This window comes from Anolis carolinensis, chromosome 1 (assembly GCF_035594765.1).
Source record: "Anolis carolinensis isolate JA03-04 chromosome 1, rAnoCar3.1.pri, whole genome shotgun sequence".
NCBI lineage: Eukaryota > Metazoa > Chordata > Lepidosauria > Squamata > Dactyloidae > Anolis > Anolis carolinensis.
This window is the reverse complement of record NC_085841.1, coordinates 87875046-87889568: the sequence shown is the minus strand read 5'-3', so window position 1 is coordinate 87889568 and position 14523 is coordinate 87875046. Positions and strand designations below refer to the sequence as shown.

The window sequence follows — 14523 nt, the reverse complement described above, 5'->3', positions numbered from 1 at the left end:
ACACCTCCATGATTTGTGATTGTTTAATCAAAATTCCCCTCAGAAATGGAAGTAGACTAAGCTTCTGGGATATGTCTGCTTGGATGGGTGACTGCCAGGGTTCAAAGATCTTTCTGATGTAGAATGCAGACAGCGTTGTATATGCATCACTTGCAAACAACAGGAAGGAATCTCAGTTCTGTTGCCTAAGACGGTCCCATGGCTCCAAGTAATGCAGAATGTCAGCTCATCTGTCGTTTGGCTGTCTCACTAGTGTGGCTTTTCACACTAATAGGGTGTTATATTTTGGTTATTGTCCAAATCCCTTCCACTACACCTGGAATCACTCTCTTGTTTACTCTGGCATGACCTTATGAAGTCAAAAATAGATCACTTCACACATTTCTGGACTGAAATGCCTTTCTTTCTAGCTGAAGCTCAGAAACTCAAAACCACTAAAATAGTTTTCTTTTTAATTATTTTATATTTTTAATTATTGTATTAATCATCATTATGTATTGTGATTGTGGATTAGGGCAATTTGTACTTCCGTGAGAGGAAACAGACCATATTGTGTGATTAGCTTTTAGAGTTGGATTATGGTAGCATATTTTCTTTAGTATGACATTTTCTCAAACTCTGGAAGGTACAGATATAACCGTTTTCTTCATTTTCCTGTTAATTCTTCTATCTTATATTTCAGTATCAGTGTAACACAATACAGGTGTGGACAAATTATTACACTATGTAACAAAATTTGAAAAAAAAAATCCTGTTCCTGTTTTGAGTGTTCTTCTTCATTCAATCAGTTGTTTCCAACTCTTTGTGACCTCATGGACCAGTCTGCGCTAGAGCTCCCTGTCGTCCGTCGCCGCCCCTATTTCCTATTTAATTGTTCGGTACTAACTTTGAAAGTAGTTGTTATACTCCAGATACTTCGTTTTTGTGGCTGCCACAAACTATGATGAATGGGTTGAAACTCTATGAGATAATCATAGTAAATCTATACCAAAATGTTCTTGAATGGGTTGAAACTCTGGGAAATATTCATTGAAAAACTATAGCAAAATGTGCTGCAGGATATTCTGCAAAAACCAAGTTTTTCAGTTTAATAAACCTTTCCCATGTTTTTATGATAGAACCAATTGGGAAACAACATTTATAACTCAGGAACAAAAATCATGTTACATAGTGTTATATATATATATATTTCCCTATGTTGGTCATCTCCCTTATAGAAAAAAGACAGTGCACAAATTTTATTTTAATAGTTGAATGGGGAGAAGCAAAGCAAAAAGTCTTATTCACAAGAAAACTAAAGCCTAGATTGGTCTGGGTAATTCTGATAAGTATTTTTAAAGGTTGTAACTGAGTAACTCCGTAATCCATTGGCCATTATTAGAAATCACAGACTTGTACAAACAAAGCAAAGTCCAAAAGGGGAAAAAGTTATTATGGGCAGAGCAAAGGCCATGTAATAGTAAAGAAGGTACAAAGGCACCAGACATTTAGAAGCCAACACAGAGACTACTTCTGTCAGGCCATGGGACACTTTCCAACAGTGTTTGTGAAAGAGCTGCCTGGATGGTTCTTTTTCATTGGAATTTTCTTGCCAGTGACTTTGCTTCTGCTGCTTCTAATTGCTTACCTCAGGATCAAGCTGAAAGAGGGTGAGTCAACCACCACAGGAGGGATGAAAGGTGGGCAGGTAGGAAGAACTAATAATACAACACACTCGGAATGTAATCTATACAATCATTAGGACAAGTAGATTAACCCAAGCATTCCTCTTTCCCCTTGAAACAACTCCTATTTCCCATTGTCATGCTATTTAACAGCTATTATCCCAAACACACTCCCCCCTGGCAAAACCAAGCGAATACTTCTGTGATTGATAACTGGTCATATACTACTGATCTGATTATATCGAGTTTCTTTGTATTTATAAAACCAAAATAGAGCTATACAGATTTGATCTGCAGGTTCTTTTAAAAATCATTTTTGTGTTAAAACTTGGCCTTATTTTTATAGCAGGATAAACATTTTTAGTCATCGATCCACCCCAGGTTTGCCTCCCTGATGTGATTCAACATGTTGGGATCAACTTTGTTTTTCTTTAGGTGTTTCGAAATCAACAGGGGAAGTTGTGGAATTCATGGGATTATATAATTCTTGACAAACACCACTCTTATACTCCCCAAACCATTTATCAAATAGTATTTGCTCAGTGGACCAAAAAAATAAATAGGCAAAATTGCTGTGACACATACTATTGATTCAACTCTTAAAAACCCACATGTGGAGAATGTATAGCTCTCTAGATATTTATGGATTACAACTCCCACCATTAGTAACCATGGTGGATGCGGGTAATGGGAATTGCAATCCATTCTCTGGTATAGGGATAATAGTTTGGGGAATGGGAGGATGGTATCAGGAGGCAGGAACACAGGGGTGGCATTTTTTAGTTTCTGATGTGTCAGTGGAAGTTCAGCAGCTAATGTTTTGGTTGCAGCCCTCACAAAATAAGCTGAGGGAGAAGTAAAGCTCCTAAATTAGTACCCAAGTGTAAAAGGCACCAGGCTTTCTTTGTTTTCCCTAAACAAAGATGAGCTCCATTCCCAACTGCAAGGGGGCAAAACTTCATTTCAGTAATCTTTAGGGTCAGCCAGCAGGACAATTTAGTTATAATATAATAATAATAATAATAATAATAATAATAATAATAATAATAATAATAATAATAATAAAACTTTATTTATACCCCGCCACCATCTCCCCAGCGGGGACTCGGGGCGGTTAACATGGGGCCATGCCCAGAGCAATACAATATAATAAAATATAAAAACAGCATATCATAGCATAATTAAAAGTAATACAATAGATAATAATAAACATCACATCAAGGAATCAAAAAACAGTAAAACAAGAGCAGGCCGCATGAACACAAAGATAAAACCCGGAGTGAGAGGGACAGAGGGGTACTCCAATGTGGACAGGGACATATGGAAGTGGGGCAGTTTAGAGGATAGATGTTCGGGGGGGAGTAACACAGAAATATATAACAGAAATTATTCACCGAAAGCACAGCGAAAGAGCCATGTTTTCAGGTCTTTCCTAAAAGCTAAAAAGTGGGAGCTTGCCTGATTTCAGTAGGCAGTGAGTTCCATAGTCGGGGGGCGACAGCAGAAAAGGCCCTCTCCCTTGTACTCACAAGGCGGGCCTGGGATATAGACAGTGGTGATAAAAGGGCCTCCCCGGATGATCGTAAAGATCGGGCAGGTTTATGGAGGGAGATACGGTCACGGAGGTAGGTGGGTCCCAAACCGTTTAGGGCTTTATAGATGATGGTTTGCACCTTGAATTGGGACCGGAAGATGAACGGCAGCCAGTGGAGCTCCTTAAACAAGGGAGTGGATCTCTCCCTGTAACTTGCCCCCGTTATTAATCTATTAATCTATTAATAGATTAATCTATTAATCTAGTTTATAGGCTAGGGGTTTCTGACTTAGAGAATCACAGGCTCTACATACCTCAAATAAATCATTATTTTGGAAATACTCTTTTCCATTTCTTGATTCTCTCATCCCATAGACGTGTGATCTGCTTCTAAAGAAATGGGCCCATCTTATAATTTCTAAGATGTTAGAAGTGGTTTACCACTAATCACAATCCACCTCATTCCTCCAGACATGAATTGATATGCAGGAGACTTTACTTTCTTTTTCAACATAATGTGAATGGAGCTGCTTTTTCATTTACAGCACAAATAAATCAATCTATCCAAGGGAGGATGCCACTCTTCTGATGAATGTTCTCAAGTGGATTGTATCTTGCTGGTTTTCTTTCAACTACACATGACCTCTTTTTATTTTCTTCAGTGAACAAAGAGCTGTCCCTAGCCAAGAACCCTACAGATGCTGTCCTTGAGTACTGCATCAAGCTGAAGACCTCCAAAAAGAAACCAAAATCATCATAAAGAAATAGGTAAACTAGCAAATTTCATCTGTGAATAAAAGTTGGACACCAGTTATTTACACTTCTTTGTGTTTAAGAGTTTGCTCTTAAAATTAAAAGGGGAAGAAAAAGTAATGAAGAGTTGGTGAAAGAGGTATAAACAAACAAATTCTAATTTTAAAATAGTTTAATTATTTATAAGCTACGATTTCCAAAATTCATTGAGAAAATGGCTTCAAGAAAATAATTTGCAAGATGGAAATAAAGATTTTAGTTTTATTTAACGATACCTTTCTCAAATTTCTTCAACAAGGGTGCTAGCAATTCAGTGAAAATAAAATCATGCTCTTCTATAAAGCAGTAGAATAGGATAAATATCTTGTCCACAGGCACCTTTCTCTAACTGGTAGTTGATGTTTTGTATAGGCCTAATCAGAAGATTGGGAGGTTTCTTTCCAAATCCTTATTTGGGAACCTAGTACCAACTGTACCTGATGAAAAACAGTTCTTGCAATATAACATGAACACAGTGTGATAAGTAATGATATCTTCCTGTAATATCATTCATAATGCAATATTCTTTCCTGTCATTAATTATAAGATATGCTCTCCTGGGTACCTTTACCTCTGGCATTCAAAAGCAAGTTAAACTCTACTTTTACTGAATGTAAATTAGGTATTTGGATTTTAGAGAAAAACAAAGTAAAACTATGAACAACACAGAAAGCTACCCTCATTCTTCAAAATATCTTCCCATAATTATGTGTTTATTCACCTAAACCTCTTTTTTCTGGCAGTAATCCGTGCAAACGAACTATACATAGCTTAACAGTTACAATGAGTATACAACAAACATGGATAAAAATATTATGAGCAAACCAAAGCGTTTCTCTCGGTAGGAGTAATGAATCAAGGTGATTTACTTCAGTATTGACTTGCCACTGGGCAGTTGATTCACTGGATCCTATTTGGGATTAGCAATTACACTTACATATATATATTGCTTTGTATATGAATTGGTGTGCTTTCATTATTTGGGGGGGGGGGTTCAATGACCCTCCTGATGTGTGAATAAAAGCAACTAGTTTTGATAATGCACACATAGACATGTTTTCCTAATAACATGTTTCATTCCCACATGAGTTAGCAAAACATTCTTCCACGACTGTATGCCAAAGATTCACCATTCTGTTTTTAAAAAGATTGCACACTAAAATGGGGAAACATTTAGAGAATAAACAAACTTTATTTTATAACAGTATTATAGAAAGCAAAATATTACTTAATACAACTTCAAGCTGCTATAAATTTAATATGGCATCTTAACTATACATAAGGTGAACAGTGGCGGTGGGGAAGGGGGAACACACAGTTAACAGGCTTTCATATCAATCTCAAAGGAAGCCTTGCCTTATTGAGGTGGCTTCCATACTACTTACAATAGACCATTGGGTGTGCCCCTGGCCCTTCAATGTCCTTACACTTTGTAGAAGGTATTAGGCAAAACTACATAAAACAGATTTAACTGCTCAACAAATGTGTCAGTTGTAACAGGGAGACAATGAATTTTTACGCAATGAAAGCATTCTGCACATTGTATATTCAAAGTGTTTGACATTTAACATGTTACAAAGAAAGCACTAAGGTTTTAAGCTGCCTAAATTATCTTTGGTTGGAAAGAAGAAGTCCTTCCAACCTTGTCTGGAATGCTGCAGACCACGAAGTGTCTACGAAGGAATTGAACAATGGCAGTGAAGTGCAAAAAGGTTACTAGAACAGTGCTCAGTCAGTAGAAATGTCTTTATAACTCTCACTTTTCTTTATTTTACCAGCACCAGTTCTCCTCAGAAAGTGGGAGACCCTCAGAACAGAGAAAGTTACAAGGAGTCTGTATAAAACCCATACAAATCTTCATTTCTTTTGCCACCAAGTTATAGGAAAGCTTTGTGTTTTTTAAATAAAAATGTTTTTCTTATATTATTTGATATTTTATTACCTGAATAATCTGAAGAAAACCTGTTATTCCAGTAAGAAGCTTTATCTGAAATGTTTTGAAAAGGCTACATCTAAATTAGTCAAAGATTCTCTTCCTTCCCAAATATTAAACTTGGTCAAATGAACAGTGCTCAGTAAATATATCTGTTCATTTTCATGCAATCAGAAAAACAGTTATATAAAAATGAAAGGGAACTGTGCAAAAATAATTAATTTCTAAACCTCATAAAAAAGCCAAGAGTGTTAAAGAAGTGGTTATAAAAATAAAGATGTACATGGCAAAGGATGAGAGAGGATAAGGATTGGTGTTGGCAATTCCTTTTGGAGGTGTCTGGTCACTGTTGTCAGGTTTGGTGAATTCAGTGAAATAGTGGTCGGGACACTGACTTGGAATGATCGAAGTTCTTCATAAATCACAAATCATTCTCTGTAATTCCATAGAAGAAAAGTAATTCAGTGTCATTCTTTATATTTCAAATAGATACTGAAAGCTATTAAAAGTAATCTCAAACATATAGTAACTGTCATTCCCTTCACCCAAAAACAAAAACTGACTTCTTTTAATTCATGCTCATGTGTTGCATTTTCCTGGGTTCAAAAAGCACCCCTTCACCTATATACACAAGAACAACTCTTTCATCCACCTTCTGATGACCTAAGAAGGAAAATGCCTGCAGAAAGAGACCACTTTTAACCTAGAGATGAGGCAACATCTGATCATTTCAGTAGTTATGAATAATATAACCACCATCAGCATCATCATGCCACGGTCTAGTAAGCCAAGTGTATTTGAAGGCAAACAGTAAATATTATTTAAATAATACCTTGCTTTTTCCCTTGTAAGGGATCCAATTTAAGCATCTGAAACATAAGCTTTATGAGGTCTCTCAGATAGTCTGAGCACAAGTCATACAGGGTTTTGTTAGTCATAACCACAATTTGTAATGTGTTGTGAAATGGAAATTGTAGCTTCCAACCACTTTTCCAAGACCTTCCCCTCCCTGAGCATATTATCATAATTTTAAAAAATCACCAGGACAAATGCACATGACCAAATTAAACATTTTCAGGGAATTGTGCAGTTGGTACACTTTAACAGTGTAAATTCATTTTGGATCATTGTCAAAACTAGGGCGCCAAGGTTCAGCTGTGACTCCAAGACTACATACAAGCTTAAATGTGAGTCTTTAGTAGAAACACAACCTCCCAGCATCATCTTCTAAACTTGGTAACAGAATCACAGTAAATCAATGTCTTCATATGCCATGTTAGAGGTGGCTCAAAGGACCCACAGCCATTGCTCCTCCTAGAAGAATTTGAGCCAACACTACGTGTACTTTTTCAGTTTTTAGCCTGAATGGCAGGGATTTGTTGCTTGCTCCAACTATAGCAGAAAGGGCCCGATCTACCTGTTCATCCTTGTAAGCTACTTCCGAGTTCTAAGGTGCCTTTCCCATGTTTGTATATCTTCTAAACCATTTAATTTTTTTCTTACTGGCACACAAATAACTTATAAATAACTAGGAATGAAATATTTTGAATGTTTTCTATTCCACAGTTGAAATTGCGGCTTCTCAGCAAGCAAAGGGCATTCTTTTTGCCATTCCCTCTCTGTGCCTCTTTACACACCTGTATTTTTTACATGTTAGCTAACCTGACCATAGCTGCCTCCTTAAATTATTATCTACATTCTGGTTCCCATCCTGTTTTTGCTAATCATCCCCACATACTTCTTGTTTTTTTAGCCTCTTGTTTTTTTCTGTATTTGTTTCCTCAAATTGCTTTTTCTTAAACGTAAACTCCTAACTAGAAGAATTCAAGAATCAGAACACAAAATCTGATTCCACTTGGAATCACAGGACATAAATTTACTTGTGGTTAAAAATGTTTAGATGGAATTTTCATTTCCTTAGCTTCTTATCAATCATTACCACTGCCAATAAGATGTAGAAAGACAAAGGCATTCAATAAGATATGATCTCAATTTATGTTTTCTACCTTGAGAGCTACAATTTCTTACCTTAGTCTCCTTCCTCTTCAAGCTCTGTTTCCTTATGTACCACCACTCTTGTTACAGACATGTCAGGGTGTTGCTCTTTGGCTTCTTTAATAGCTTGTGCCAATGCCTACATAGATATTGAACATAAATGGTTCAATAGTTATATATTAAAATGTAAGCACTGGTTTCACAGGCTATTTACATCACAAGCTGTCTTGAGTCTCAATTTTGTAAAAAAAAAAAAAAGGGGGGGGGTATAAATAAATATAAGAATTACAACAACAAAGCTCTATTTCTTAGATCAGTTTTGTTCTAGAGAGCAAACTAGGAAAGGAAGAATATTACACTTCTGAACATGTAAGATAAATCATAGCCTTTTTATTTTATAAGTTTTGAAGTAAAATAGTATTTTATCTTGCATGATTGATTTTAAATGATTAAGCCTTACTTTTCAACTGAATTGCATAAGATGCTTTACATAAAAATCATACAGCTTGAAGAGATCACTAGGGCCACACATTCCAACCTCCTGCCATGGAGGAACACACAGTCTTGTTGGCTATCCCACCTCTGTTTATAAATCCCCAAAGATGATGACTCTGTTAAGGTTTCTGTAAAACAAGCAGTAAGTTTTGTGTGGGATCACTACCTTCCCTGCAGCTGGTATGTTAAGAGAAAAAGGACTCATTCTGGGGGTTATTATATGTAGGCTATATGAATGTGCTCTTTAAGGCCAGTAAGTTTGGGCCATTCCTGGTGAGGTATAACTGGGTGTCTAACTATTTCCCCACCCATGTAAAAATAAGTGTAAGTATATACATTTAAGGAACAGAGAGACACATTTTTAAAGACACCATGTTAGAATGTTTAAGTTATGTTCATAATCATATACTTTCAAATAGAGTCGAAATGTCACACTGAAAACTGTGCAGATGACTTCAAAGTAGATATATCTTTTGATATATTTTGTAAAATACAGGATGACTGGTTGTCTGTGTGAATACGCAAAATATTTTCAGCTAATCTGAGGTGATTCTGACATTCTGGAATATCCCCCAACATTCCAGGTGCAGTGGCAGAAAAATAATCTTTGTTAATGCATAACAGATCATTTTTATGCTGAGTGTTTCAGTTGAGGTGGCAGAACATAAAAACTTTTAGAAATGCCTTCTACTAAATATATTTCAGAAACTCTACAGTGCCTTAAGCTACAGGCTCAATAATTACAATGACTGGAGGCTTCTTGGTCTAGTCAATGTGCCATGTGGGTACCCTCTAGATCAGTGATTCCCAAAGTGGGCGCTATCGCCCCCTGGTGGGCGCTGCAGTGATCCAGGGGGGCAGTGATGGCACCTATTAGGACACGGGGGCAGGGCCAGGGGAGGGGCGTGGCTTCTTACCAAGAGCCCAAGACAGGGCTGAGAATCTATACCTCTCCTGAGGTGCCTGTTGGGACACAGAGTGCGGAGCTAGGGAAGGGGGCGGGGCCTCCTTCCAAGCGCCCAAGACAGGGCTGAGCCTCTATACCTCTCCTGAGAGGCCTTTTAGGACTAAAGGGCGGGGCGAGGCCTCTTCCCAAGAGAGTGAGATAGGGCTGAGCCTCTGTATACCTCCCCTGAGGCGCTTGTTAGAACCTGGGGGCGGGATATAGAGGTTCAGCCCCATCAGGCACTTGGGAAGATGCCCCGCCCCCTCCTCTAGCCCTTCCCCCTGTGTCCTGGCAGGTGCCGCAGGACAGGGATAGAAGCTCAGCCCTGCCTCTGAGCTCGTAACTCCGCCCATCCCAGTCCTGGCCGCCCATTTGTGGCCCCGCCCACCTCCCCCTCCCAACCCTGCATCTTGGACTAGGGGAGAGGCTCAGCCCCGCCCTCTTGAGCAGGAGCCACGCCTACCCCACTAAGCCACACCACCCTTTCCAGGGGGCGCTGAGTAATATTTCTTCTGGAAAGGGGGCAGTAGGCCAAATAGTTTGGGAACCACTGCTCTAGATCTTTGTGATTTGTTGTGTATCTTGTATACTTAAGTAGAAAATGCCATTTTCTTATAAGCAAGCGGAATGTAACAGACTACCCAATATCTATCTGTACAAAGCCAAGAACTATAGGTAATATCCTCACTAGTCAAGCTTTATTTACTCAAGCTTTAAAGTCCGCTCAAAACAGAAAGAGGGTAAAACATTAACCCTGCTCTCCTCCTCTGCTCTCTTCAGCTATTCACTACACACAAGGTGCACTTCCTCTACATGTGGAACACCTCCATGCATACTGGAAAGTTCACAAAAGAGAGTGACAGAATCATGTGCTAAATAAACACACTTCTAAAAATGATGGAAAATGGCCTTTTGAACATTAAATACATATATTCATACAACAATATAATACAAGGACCATAGTGTTGGTTGGAAATGCAAGGAAGAATCAGTGAGCAGGATGAGAAAACCCCCTTCTCTCTGCCAGTGCCTTCTTCCTCGCCACTGACCCATTGAGCCTATTTTCTACCAGTGAAGCTCTGAGATTAGAAACTCTGAGGATAGAAAATAGTATGCAGCAAAAGGAAAATAATTACTGGGCGTCGAATGAATTAGCACCATATAATTGGCTTCATTAAGTTTCCTCTACAACTGTGTAACACTCCGTCCACCATCTTATGGTTTTACATTCATGCTGACACATCAACTGCAGGTTTTTGGAATATGTATTTGCTAGGATGATTGGGAATTTTGTGACAAGGAAGCAGTCCATAATCTACTACACCTTTATATATTGATGTGGAAAATGCAATTAATGGACAATTAGTAATTTCCCCCTAAAGTTAGATTCAAACAAAATGGGTGGTGGTTTTTGCTTTGACTGTACACACTGAACAGGAATCAAAATAGATAATTGCTTCTTATATATAACTAGCTTTGCCCAGCCACACGTTGCTGTGGCTTATGGGAATCATTTGTTGGCCAGGTGGAATAGCAGTGAATAGCTTTGCAGCCTCAAAGCCTGGCCGTTTTCTGGAGTAGCAGCCTCAATCAAAGAGCTGTTTTGAAGCCTGGCTACTTCCTTTGTAGGGGAATCATTGTTTGGCCAGCTTGAATTGCACTGAATAGTCTTGCAGCTTAAAAGCCTGGTCATTTTCTACATAGGGCATCCTTGCTAGGCCAAGTTGAATGGGACGGAGTAGCCACATGGCTTCAAAGCCTGGGGATTTTCCACCTTGGGGAAATCTTGGTGCGCCAGATTGAAAAGCACTGAATAGCCTTGCTGCTTGCAAGCCTGACCACATTCTATCTTGTGGAATCCTTGGTTGGCCAGTTTGATTAGCAATTAATAGTCTCGGTGTGGCAGTTATGAATGCTGCAATTAGGCACCTTGATTAGCATTTAATGGCCTTGCAGCTTCAAAGCCTGGGGGATCCTTTGTTGGGAAGTGTTAGCTGGCCCTGATTGTTTCCTTTCTGGAATTCCTAATTTCCCTGCTTTCAGAGTGTTGTTCTTTATTTACTGTCCTGGTTTTAGAGATTATATTGTTCTGTATTATTATACTACAGTAATTATTTCATATTATATTTATAATCTTATATTATCTGCTTAGAAGTGGATTATATGAGGCCCCTTCTACACAGCTGTATAAAATCCATACTGAAGTGGATTATATGGCAGTGCGGACTCAAGATAATCCAGTTCAAAGCAGATAATATAAGATTATAAATGGGTAATATAGCTGTGTGGAAGGACCCTGAGTCTACACTGCCATATAATCCAGTTCAAATCAGATAATCTGTATTTTATAGGCAGTGTGGATCAGGCCTAAGTGCACTCTGCCTGTGCCCTGGGCACCATTTTTGCTGAGGGAGTTGCTAGGATACAAAGGGGGCGGGACCTAAAGGCAGCCGGGGGGGGGGGGGGGGCTAAAGGCAGCAGAGCCTACCTTTCTAACTGGCAGTTAGGGGGAGAAAGGCTCTTCCTCATCCTCTGTAATTTGGACTATTTTTCTAGGTTTTTTTTAATTGAAATACATATTTTGGATGACTATGTCTTTTGTGGCCAAATTTGGTGTGATTTGGTTCAGTAGTTTTGTTGTTTAGTCCATAGTAAAACAAACATTACATTTTTATATATATACTAGCTGTGCCCGGCCACGCGTTGCTGTGGCTTTTTTTTAGTGATGTTGGTCAATCTACATTGGGTTTTATTTTTGTTGTGACCGTCAACAAAAATTATACAGTATTATTTATTCATTTATTACATTAAAGACATATGATAGGATATTACGCTATAACATATACGACTATTTCACAATATTAGTAGTAATATATATATATATATATATATATATATATATATATATATTGTTTTGTTATTAGTATTATATTGTAGTGTATTATAATATTATTAGTAGTATTATATGTATATACAATGTATTGTATTATATATGTATTGTATTATTATATATATTAATATATTGCAAATTGGCCCCAGAGTACGGAATGGCCTTGTAGTTTCAAAGCTTGGGTGGTTCCGTGTGTTAGAGGGGGGGAATGCTTTGTTGGGAGGTGCTAGGTGGTCCTGATTGTTTCCTGGATGGAATTTGTGTGTTTTCAGACTGTTGTTGTTTATTTACTGTGCTGAGATGAGAGAGTGATGAGTACGGAATGGCCTTGTAGGTTCAAAGTGTGGGTGGTTTCCTGTGTGAAGGGGGGAATCCTTTGGTGGGAGGTGTTAGATGGCCCTGATTGTTTCCTGGATGGAATAGCTGTGTTTTTAGAGTGTTGATCTTTATTTACTGTCCTGAGATGATATTGTTGTGTATTATTGTACCACAGTAATTATTTCATATTACAGTAGAATCTCACCCAACATTCGTTTATGCAATGTTCTGGATTATGCAATGGAGTCTGCCTTTTAATAGTCAATGTTTTTGGAGTGAGTGTTTTTAATGTATTGTGATATTTTGGTGGTAAATTTGCAAATACAGTAATTACTACATAGCATTATTGCGCATGGAACTACTTTTTGTGTCAAATTTGTTGTATAACATGATGTTTTGGTGTTTAATTTGTATAATGATGACCTAATTCGATGTGTAATTGGTTTTCCTGAATCCCTTCTTATTATCCAACATATTTATTTATGCAACGTTCTGCCGGCTTGTTTATGTTGGATAAGTGAGATTCTAGTGTATATTTATAATGTGATATTATTTGTTTAGAAGTGGATTATATGAGGCGCCTTCTGTTATAACAATAATAATTATTATAGTCTTGAATGATTATCATTGTGATAAAAATAATAACTATTTATTATTAGTTGTTATTATATTGTTGAATGATTATCAATGTTATAATAATAATTATTAATTTGTGAATGATTATTACTATAATAATAATAATAATTTTCTATTATTACGATTTGTTAATACATTGTTGAATGATTGTCAGTGTTATAATAATAAGAACTGACTATTATTATGAATTATTATGTTCTCGAATGATTATCAGTATTATACTAATAATAAATTAGTATTATTATTGGTGATTATTACATTCTTAACTGATGATCAGTTATTATATTAATAATTATTACAGGGAAGGGAAAGGTGAGGGCGATAGGGTTTGAGAGGGGAAAAAGGGGGGCTTCTGAGGCATTGGAGGGGTTGTAATTTGTGGGTGAGAACAACAACAACAATAACAACAACAGAAAAGGGGGAAGCTCAGCCTGGGCCAACTTGGGCCTTCCCTTGACTTGTTTTGGGCGCCAACTTCCACCCTTCCTGGCCTGAGGCTCTTTCCTTTTCCCCATCAGCCGTTTAACCGGGTGAGGGGGAAAAGGAAGGGCCCTGAGGCCGGGAAGGGCGAGGGTTGGCGCCCCAAACAACTCGAGGGGAGGTCCAGGCCTGCTCGAGGGCCGTGCCCTCCTCTTCCCCCCTCACCTTGAAGAGCTTGAAGACCTCCGAGAAGAACCGAGAAGGGAGGAGGAGGAGAGAGGGTGAGGCGGGGGGGGCTCCGCGGGGCCTTCCTCGCATTGGGGGGAGGGGAGAGGGGCGGGAGGAGGGGGCCTGAACGGCAACCGGGGCCCTCCATGGGCCCTGAGGGGGGAGGACATTGAGGGGGAGAGGGCAGAGAGCGACGTGAGGCCCGCACGCCTCCCAGCGCGGCCTCCTCCATCCCGCGCCCAGCAAGGAATCGGCCTTCCTGCCTTCCTTCCTTCAGCTCTGAGGCGAGGTGTGTGTGTGCGCGCGCGGGAAGGGATGGGGGGTGCGCGCAGGCGCACATCGCCTGTTGCAGTTTTTGGCCGTTTGTGGCCCTGTGATTGTGTTTGTCATATAAATCTTACTGGAGCCGCGCGAGCGCCATAAAGGGTTGAAGCATGGTGTTTTTGCGCATGCGTACTTAGTTTTGGCATTTTTTGGTGTTGTGATAGTGTTTTATGTGTAAATTTGTTGTATCTTACTGGAGGCGGGGATGATGGATTGCGTTGCTAATTTTCGAGTTTGGGGGGGCTGTAGATTTGTTGTTTTGTCCATCGCCGTGATGCCATCACTCTTTTATATATATAGATATAGATTATAATGTCACCCTTCATGGTATCGAAACAAAGCAAACTT

At 38.9% G+C, this 14523-nt stretch overlaps 1 protein-coding gene across 15 annotated transcripts in view; it reads right to left on the bottom strand.

Annotated features, from left to right (window-relative positions):
- Positions 1-5158: 5158 nt before the first annotated feature.
- Positions 5159-14523, bottom strand: part of epb41l2 (erythrocyte membrane protein band 4.1 like 2) — a 151356-nt gene continuing 141991 nt past the window's right edge. For all 15 annotated transcript variants that reach the window (XM_062978691.1, XM_062978679.1, XM_062978685.1 and 12 more), the window contains 2 exons: positions 7952-8057; positions 5159-6358 (listed from right to left, as the gene is read on the bottom strand). In XM_062978691.1, the coding sequence (XP_062834761.1) occupies positions 7953-8057 (105 nt within the window). In that variant the 3' untranslated portion in view covers positions 5159-6358; position 7952. The remainder of the gene's footprint in view (positions 6359-7951; positions 8058-14523) is intronic.